Source organism: Seriola aureovittata, chromosome 6, assembly GCF_021018895.1.
Source record: "Seriola aureovittata isolate HTS-2021-v1 ecotype China chromosome 6, ASM2101889v1, whole genome shotgun sequence".
Classification (NCBI taxonomy): Eukaryota; Metazoa; Chordata; class Actinopteri; order Carangiformes; family Carangidae; genus Seriola; species Seriola aureovittata.
In genome coordinates this window covers 26,936,487-26,945,057 of record NC_079369.1, presented here as the reverse complement: position 1 = coordinate 26,945,057, position 8,571 = coordinate 26,936,487, and the positions used below count along the sequence as shown (strand labels likewise).

General features: G+C 40.9%; 1 protein-coding gene across 1 annotated transcript; it reads right to left on the bottom strand.

Moving 5' to 3' along the window:
• Positions 1-2,341: 2,341 nt before the first annotated feature.
• Positions 2,342-7,934, bottom strand: LOC130171086 (uncharacterized). The gene is made up of 5 exons (XM_056378891.1): positions 7,253-7,934; positions 5,484-5,752; positions 5,282-5,302; positions 4,479-4,587; positions 2,342-3,366 (listed from the first exon to the last, which is right to left on the bottom strand). The coding sequence occupies exons 1-5, from the start codon at positions 7,453-7,455 to the stop codon at positions 3,306-3,308; spliced, it is 663 nt and encodes a 220-aa protein (XP_056234866.1). The 5' UTR covers positions 7,456-7,934; the 3' UTR covers positions 2,342-3,305.
• Between the last annotated feature and the right edge of the window lie 637 nt (positions 7,935-8,571).

The following is an 8,571-nucleotide window of genomic DNA, read 5'->3' as shown; positions in this document are numbered from 1 at the left end:
GTGCAGGTTCTGCACAACACCTGACGCTGTGCGGCGGCATCTTATTTGAAAGCCAAAATATTCCCACACAATCGACGTACTGTTCCTCTTAGACACTAAAGTTTCCGCTGTGCCAGGTTCTGTCGATCCTGAGGCCATTATACAACAAGTCAAAGTGTAGCGTGCCAAGTTGTCGCTCCCTGTTGTAGCCTAGAGGAAAGTAAGGATGACTGATGAGGAGGGGAAGTCGGTCAGCTGCTTGCTCACGACAGCCTATTTGTCAATGACAATAAAATTTGGGTTTAGATCCTACAGATTCACAAGTGTAACAAGCTGGCCATCTGCACTTTGTTGGTCAGACGGCTAATACTGTTCAGATTGAAAAACCTTCTTCCTCCTGTTCTCATTGGATCTCAGAGGTTATGCAAGATATCAGTCTGGAAAAGATTAGATCTCTTCGAGGTTGTGCTTTGAATTTCTGTGAGTTGGCAGCCATTCTTAACGTTTGTGGAAAAATGGAAGCAGAGAATATAATCCCCTAACATTTATGTTGCACCCCTTTGGTAGTTGTCAGGAAAGACTTTCACCCAGTGGTGTAGGTCTGGTGGGCTGTTGGGTGGGTTGGTGGGTGTATTGGGGTGGCACTTGATTTTGGATTGGATGCAATGCTCTGTTTGTATTTTTGTGTACACCAAAAACATTCAATGAAAAGACCTTGATCAAAAAAAAAAGAAGAGAAAAAGTCTTTAAGTTGTGTTCAGACCCAAATGTCAGGCATGTGTTTATTAATCGCTGGAGTAAAATAGCAGCGGACGGAGAGAGTGTGACAGGCCACATATATCTGCAGTTTAATTTCTTGGAAGCAGAGAACTGTTTCTTCCCATGACTCACTTTGTCCTTTCAGCCACAAATGCTGTCGAGTACAGGATGCAGATGTTTCACACACACACACACACACACACACACACACACACACACACACACGTAATGTCACTGCTCTAGCCCCATACAAACACGACTCCATCAAGTGAAAGAAGCACTTTCCAGTACTGATTTACACACTGTGGGAGGAAAATGTATCTCAGCTAAGATCACAGATCACTTTTTCATTCCTTGCCTCCTCTGCTCTCTGTTATTTCCTCTGTGTTCGGTTCTTCACATTGGTGGCTGCTCATCCTCCTCCTCTTCGTCATCATCGCCTTGGTGGTTTACTGCAAACAGGGGAGAAGTAATAGATCTTCAGATGAATGAGAAGAGTAAAATATACTATAATTCTCTTAAGGACAGGGTATTTTCTTTCATATAGAACATAGGTCTAGTTGTTTTTAGACTTTTTAAATGTGGAAACTTTACAGATTATAACTTTAACATCTGCTAGCAAAGACGACAAGGTCAGTAACAATTCGTTTTCCATGCTGCTTTCACCACTAGTAGTCAAGATCCCTATTCTTTCAATTTTCCTCTCCGCTTCTTCCTCTTCCCTTCTTCACATACCTCACGTCCTTTCCTTTCCACATCACTGATTGGCTCTTGTTTTCACCCTTACCACTATTCTATTTTTTTTTTTATTTTAGCAACATAACAAGATGTGAAAAAAGTGAAAGGGGTATAAAAATGCTCTTTATGTCAATTGTATAATCAGTTACTAATAAGCCTGTTTACTGCTGAAGATAACTCATCAGGAAGTGTAATCTGTAGGCAACAGTGTTTTTTTTCTTTCTTACAGCTGGTGTTCAGTATCAGTACAGTGCATCTTCAAAGTGAACTGATTACACTGAATTAGCACTGTCACCGAATGAACCACCCCCTTCCATCAACAAGAGCTCTGTTATTAGCTCAGCTATGATTTAAAACATGTTACTTCTTTGTTGAAAGCTCATTAGCAGAAAGTGGAAACCACAGGACACATGACAGACCTGTGGTTCAGTCATGTTTTTACCAGCTCAGGATCATTTCTAAAATCAGATTGCCTCCCCTCATCGGCTCCCTGATAGATTTCAGATCGATTTTAAAATTCTATTGCTGACTTTTAAGGCTCTAAATGGCTTTGCCCCCAATTACATCTTCGATTTATTGACATGGTATGTGAGGCACAGAGAATCCTCTCTTCTGATTGGCTCACCGACCTGTTGTTACTAGAGCTCCAGAGAGAAGCCTGAGAGAGGAGATGTAAAACTACACTGAGATGGTTTTTGGTTCTTAAAACCACAAATATATCTTCTTATGGATCAACACCTCAGATAAAACACATTCCATTCATGCAAAAACAGTGAAAGTCAGTCAAGCGGAAATCATCATTTCCATCTAAAGCTGCAACATTACAACAAATCTGAATACATAAATGAAACATAAATAGTCAAAGTTTAAAAGTAAAAGTAGCATTTTATTTGTCAATTTGTGAAAACATGAAAATGGGAAATCCCACGATGCATTTTCAGATCATGTAATTGGTCAATGTATTTACTAACAGTTGGGTGTTTACTGTCTGTGATTTGCACTTTGATCAAGGTAAGGGAAAGGCCAAATGTAAATACAGTAAGCAGGTAACGTGTCAATCACTGTGAGCTTTTCCTCAGGGGAAGCCTCAGTTCCTGTGGATCAATTGTCTGATCAATCAGTGACCTGGCTCTGGGTCGTCAGATCAGTTGGATTTCTGTCAGATCAGAAAGCAGAGGTCTGATCTCAGTGACGTCTCAGTGACGTCTCAGTGACGTCTGGATCTCCTTGTCTATTTGAAATCTCAGAGACTGATAGTGAGAGGTTTCGTTCTGTGTTTTCAGTTCTCCAATACTAACACCAGCAACACAAGAGACATACAGTATTTGTCAGATCTGTGGTGCACATCGATCTACTCGAGGAGTGTCCTACAATACATTCTGATCCTGTCGCTCCGAAGACGCTGCTCGAGAGGCGACGGGGGGCAATTAGAAGAGGATACTGAAACACCTGGACGTGATTGTGCTACAAGGAATTAACAGGTGACAACAGGAGGCTGCGTTCAAGGTTACAGATATTATATGCAATATTTAGTGAGTCACCAGCCTGTTAGTTAGCATCTACAGTTTGACATTCAGTGATGTTCACCACATCAAAGCTAATTTCTTCCAGATTTCAATTTCATGGGACTCTTCAGTGTGGATGGAGTCACCGGTGAGACTCATGATTCCCAAATAGGTGACGATGAAGATGTGGGATTAATGTTATATCAAAATGACTATGATCAAAGTCCATGTTTTTCCATGCAGGGCAGGAAATTCCGTATCAGCTACAGCCACGTCCGAGGCCGGATCCGGATCCGGATCTGGATCTGGATCTCTCTCAAGTCGTCATGCGCTACCTTCAGTGAGGTGGGCCGATGCTCCTTCTTCACATTCCTCAGGTTGTTCACTGTAAACACAGAGAGGAACGCCATTAACTGATGTGTGTGTTTCCATGACGAAAGACTCAGTCATGTTCCATGCAGTGAAAAACATCAGATCATCAGATGAGTAAACGTTTTCTCAACTATGAAGTTTATTGTTTTTGGGGGTGTCTGTCTGTGGACACGATATCGCAATAACGCCTCGGCAGAACTTCTTCAAACATGGCACAAACATTCACTGGGACTCAAGGATGAACTGATAGCCACAACTCAAGACTTCACACAGCAATTATGTCAAAATTTCACACAAATCATATTTTATATGAATATATAAGATAAACAGGGATGTCCATAGAACCTTCTCTTAGGATTTTTTTCCCAAAGCAGACGTATTCTGATTATATTTCTTTCATTCATTCTGATGCAGACCGCTGAGCTTAATGAGCTCCAGATATTGATTTGATATCAATAAAAAACTGAACTGGGACTCTGCTGCATTTAGTGAGCTGCGATAAGCGGATCCTTTCTCTGGAAAAGAGTCTCCAATCTGTTGAACTATAACAATAAAACAACTCACTGGCAGTCATATTGGGATTTTTATTGGGATATTGAGTGATGTCTTTTCACTCACAATCAATATTTGGCAGAGTCCAGTCAGTGGCTCGGAGAGAGAGCGCGCAAAAACCGGATCCAAAGTGGAACTGGCTCTCAGAACCCATCCCCAGAGAAGAGACTTAAGCCTGTCCTTAATACTCCCACTTTGAGAACCAGTGGACTTCACTACACTGGAGCTCAGATTCGACTTTTTTTCAATGCAGCACCTTCAAATGTACCCAAATTACTTTACATGTGCTGCTATTTATGTTTTTACCTGACAGTTTGTTCACATTATATCATCATCAGAATTAGTATTTCCTGTCTGCTGTATTTACTCCACCCAACACGGCCTTTTTTGGGGCCACAAACTGCCAAAGATCATTCTCTGTAGATTTGCATCCACATCACTGTGGTTGCTCACAATGTGAAATTAACCTATTAATCAATCTAAGAGGTAAAGGTCCAGACTGTTTAAGGTTATTACACTGACGTCTCTTAAAAAACACAAATTATTTACACCACTGAATATAACTACACTTACCCATTTGGACTTTTGCAGCCTTTGTTGTATTTGTAGCAAAGCACCGAACAAATGGCGATAAGGATTAAGAATACGATGATGATTAAGAGCAGCCGCCATGGTGGAAGATCTGCTGGACACAAAGGGAACAACAGAGAGTGAGACATTAGGAAGGCAGAGCTCAGACTTTAATGAACTCAGATGGTGTTTGGGAGAGGGGGCAATGGATGGATCCAATGGTTTGGTTTTATTCTGTCCTTAAAGGTCCCATACAGTATAAAGGGAGACGGTCCATGTGTTGTTTGATTATGAAGCAGGTCTAGGTTCTATATGGTCGTGCTCCAGCGTACCATCCCACCTCGCAGGATTTAGTTTCTCTTAGTGTTTAACTTTTGAATTGTTGTTTGAATTGATCACACATCCACCTTCCATCATGACCCATAAAACGTGACCTGACTCAACATATAAACCTGATGCAGCCAATACTGACAGACGGGGACAATACAAACATGGATGTCATAGTATCATTTAAAACCTTCACTAAGCATAATACAAGTGGTTAATTGATGAAACAACATAATAAATGTTACCCAACACTAGTAGCAAATAAATGTGGGTTATACAGCAGTCATTTAATTATAATGGTAAGGAAGGGCTTTTACCTGTAAGGGAGAATTTTTTAATTGTGGTATTTCTACTTGTACTTAAGTAAAGGGTGTGGATACTGTAACATGTGATGTCTGCGGCTGTTTCTTTTTTACCTGTAGACACACCTGAGGTTCATACTATCTGCCAAAAAAAAAAAGTGTAAGGAAGAGACTCACCCTCTGAGAGAGTTGGGCACTCTGTAAAGAAACAGATGATGGTCAGTCGTCGAGGGCAGAAAATGTAGAACTTACAGAGATGTTAATACTTCATTTTTTCATAGTGATAGTAAAAATAGACGGGAGAGGCAGGGGAGAGAGGTGGGTGATGTGCAGGGAAGATTAATATCACTATTACTGTTAAGATAACACTGCTTCTTACCGCTCTTTTCTAAGTCGACGGGGAATCCTAGACCATCGACCTCCATCACAACTCCTATGCTGTCAGTCAGGTTACGGCAGGCAACAAATACTTTTTCTTTGAGGCACACCTGGCAGGTGGAGTCAGTCGGGGTGAGGGAGGAACATATGGGGAGGGGGATGTTCGGATTGTTTCTCACCCAATAATTCACATGGTCGTTTTTGAGACTGTACAGTAGAGAGGCGTTCTCCGCAGCTGGATTAGCTGCGCTGAAACATTTCAAGTCCATCCTGAGGGACAAAGAACAACCGAGGTGAACAGAAATGTCAGTCAAAATAAATAATGGAATATATGTGACATCACCTTTATTTATTTATTACCTTTTTTTTTTGCATGTAAAGTAAATTTTCACCCTATTCACTGTGACGCTGCAGCCTCTCTGCTCTGCTGTTTGCTCAGTGTGTGTGTGTGTGTGTGTGTGTGTGTGTGTGAATCTGCCCCACTACAGGCAGACAGCAGAGGAGTGCACAGATTTGTGTGACCATTGATGAGGAAAAAAAAAAAGGAATTTAATCCATTTTGGAATAAGGCTGTAACATAACAAAATGTGGGGGAAGTGAAGGGGTGTGAATAATTTCTGGATGCACTGTATATAAAAAATTGATTTACAAAACCAGCATAAAACTTTCATTAAATAGACAATTTATAAATACATTTATTAATTCATGAATAAGTAACTGAATTTGAAAAGGCATTTTAAAAATGGGAATATAGTCCTGGATTCCTTCTTCAATTTCCTTTTCCTATAATGGTTTAGTTAAGTCATTTAGCTTCTCCTGTGACAGGTGTAAAGGACTGGGTGAGGTATAATCTGTCAAACATAACCATCATGGAGTAAATCAAACCATTTTGTACAAGAAAACAAAAAACACCTTTCAGTGTGAAGGTAGATGCTGCAATCCCTTTTTGGCAGGTGGAAATGTGTATTGTATGTGTTGTATTACCCCTTTAAAAATGTATCTCAGTAGGTGAGAAGGACTTGAGTGGTTATTATCTAGGGCACAGAGCAGGTAAAATAATCATAAATCATAAGGATAATTTCAGATCATTTCTTCATTTTATATACAGCCTAACCCATCCGTAATCATCCAAGTGAAAAAGTGATAGTAGAAATACCAAACACACAAAAACACTGAGAACAATACTATACTGTTAATCATGCAGCCAGGTTAAATGTCATGTCTGATTGAGCACGCGCTTCTATGACCACAATCGTGATTCATCGGTTTCAATAAACATTATAGATTCACAAAAACATCCCTTTGCTATTACCACAGTCATATAGTTGTGTGTATTTAAAGGTTATGACTGTTTGATCCAGGTGAAAGCAGCTACAGAAGGATGTCAACTGGATGATTTAAGCGGCTGTTGAGCGCTACATGGTTGACAGCCAAGTAAGTAGTAAGTGACCTTCAGTAAACCCGCCTGTCTATGAGATGCCAACACGCTTGCATACATTGCGCAGGCTTTAGAAAAAAAAAAGTCTGCTACTTTAGAGAGTGATCAAACACCATGTTAAATGCGATTCAAATGTTTAAGAGAAACGGATTATCACCAATCTGACTCGACTAAGCGTTAATACACGAGAGGCACAAACTGGGACTATGAGCTAAAATATCAAAACCATCTAGAAGTTAATATTCCTGAACTGACTCTCCTCTCATCAAAGAAACACTTTCATCGCCGAACACATTGCATCACTTCCATCCAAACTATGAACGGTACTTTACCTGGAGGTAGATGCGGATTGATGTCGAGTGCGGAGGGTTTTTTTTCCTCTTATAGGGAAAGGAGGGGAGGGGCGAGCTGCTCTGCTTGTGTCGTTGCCCCATTTACGGTCGTCGGACCATGTTGAGGTGGAGTTCCCACCGGCTCTGATGGTGTCCGCCTCAAACCTCTCCGACAACCGTCTCAGCACCGGAGGAGACAGCATAAGTCCGCCGTTGCCTTCCCGGAAATGATACCGGTTTTCACAACGTCATTCTTTTTTTTTTTTTTTTTAAATCTTCTGAAATTCCTCCTGTCCGACTTCAGACGAACATCCATGCGGTGCGTAATACGCATAGCCTTCGCCTGTTCCGGGAGCGCGGCTCATTGTCAGATAATAAACACAGACAAGGAGGTTATGTTGTCACACTTGTCTGTTTATCTCTCAGCAGGATTACACATAAAGCACTGAGAGAGTTGAGCCACTGCAAATCCTTTTTGTTAACGTGTCCACTGAGAAACCGGTTGCAAAAAACACCCTTACGCTTCCTCCTTAGATAATGGCACTTCAATTTAGGTCCTGTTAAAAAAAAATAAGGCATTTGCAACAGTGACAGACGTCAGATTCAAGTGCATCGTTAAGGCTGTTTCATCTCTGTGATTCGTTCACTGCTTTTTTTAAGCCCAGTCCTCTCGCAGTTCCCTTCCTTCGGTATAAGACTAAGATACAGAGAAAACCTTAAATACTTCACGTGAACATTATGAAACTTAAGAGTGTTTTTATTTTAAGGAAACCGTAAACTTAATACGTTTATACAGCAGCCTCCAATGATGGTGTCCACAGGAGGAGTTAAGAGTTGTTAACAAACTCATGAATAAACTGAGAGCAAAATAAATCCGGCCCATACTTGGGCCACATGCTTGTTTTCTTCTGGACCAGTACAGACCCGTCGCCAGACCTCAGTTTTAAGGGGGGGCATATGAAATGCATGGGAGGGCACAATTATTATTAACCTACAGTACGTATATTTTTAATAATCCTATACTGTATTCGCGCATCACGTAATCATCACGTTAAACAAAACCAACAGCAATACATTACATAGAAACAATGTTATGAATATCCATAAAACACTTGACTATATAACATATTAGATGTAACACCGGAAGCATCTCTCAAACATTGCATTTTAAAGCAGTCAACAGAGGGATATGCATTGCCATTAGACACAGACGCACGCACATACACACGCACAGAGACTTTAAACCTACTGGTACTTTGGGTGGACGCAGCGCTTTCCTCTCTCCAGTCCCTCCTGTCAGTACAGCGGGAGACGGCGCT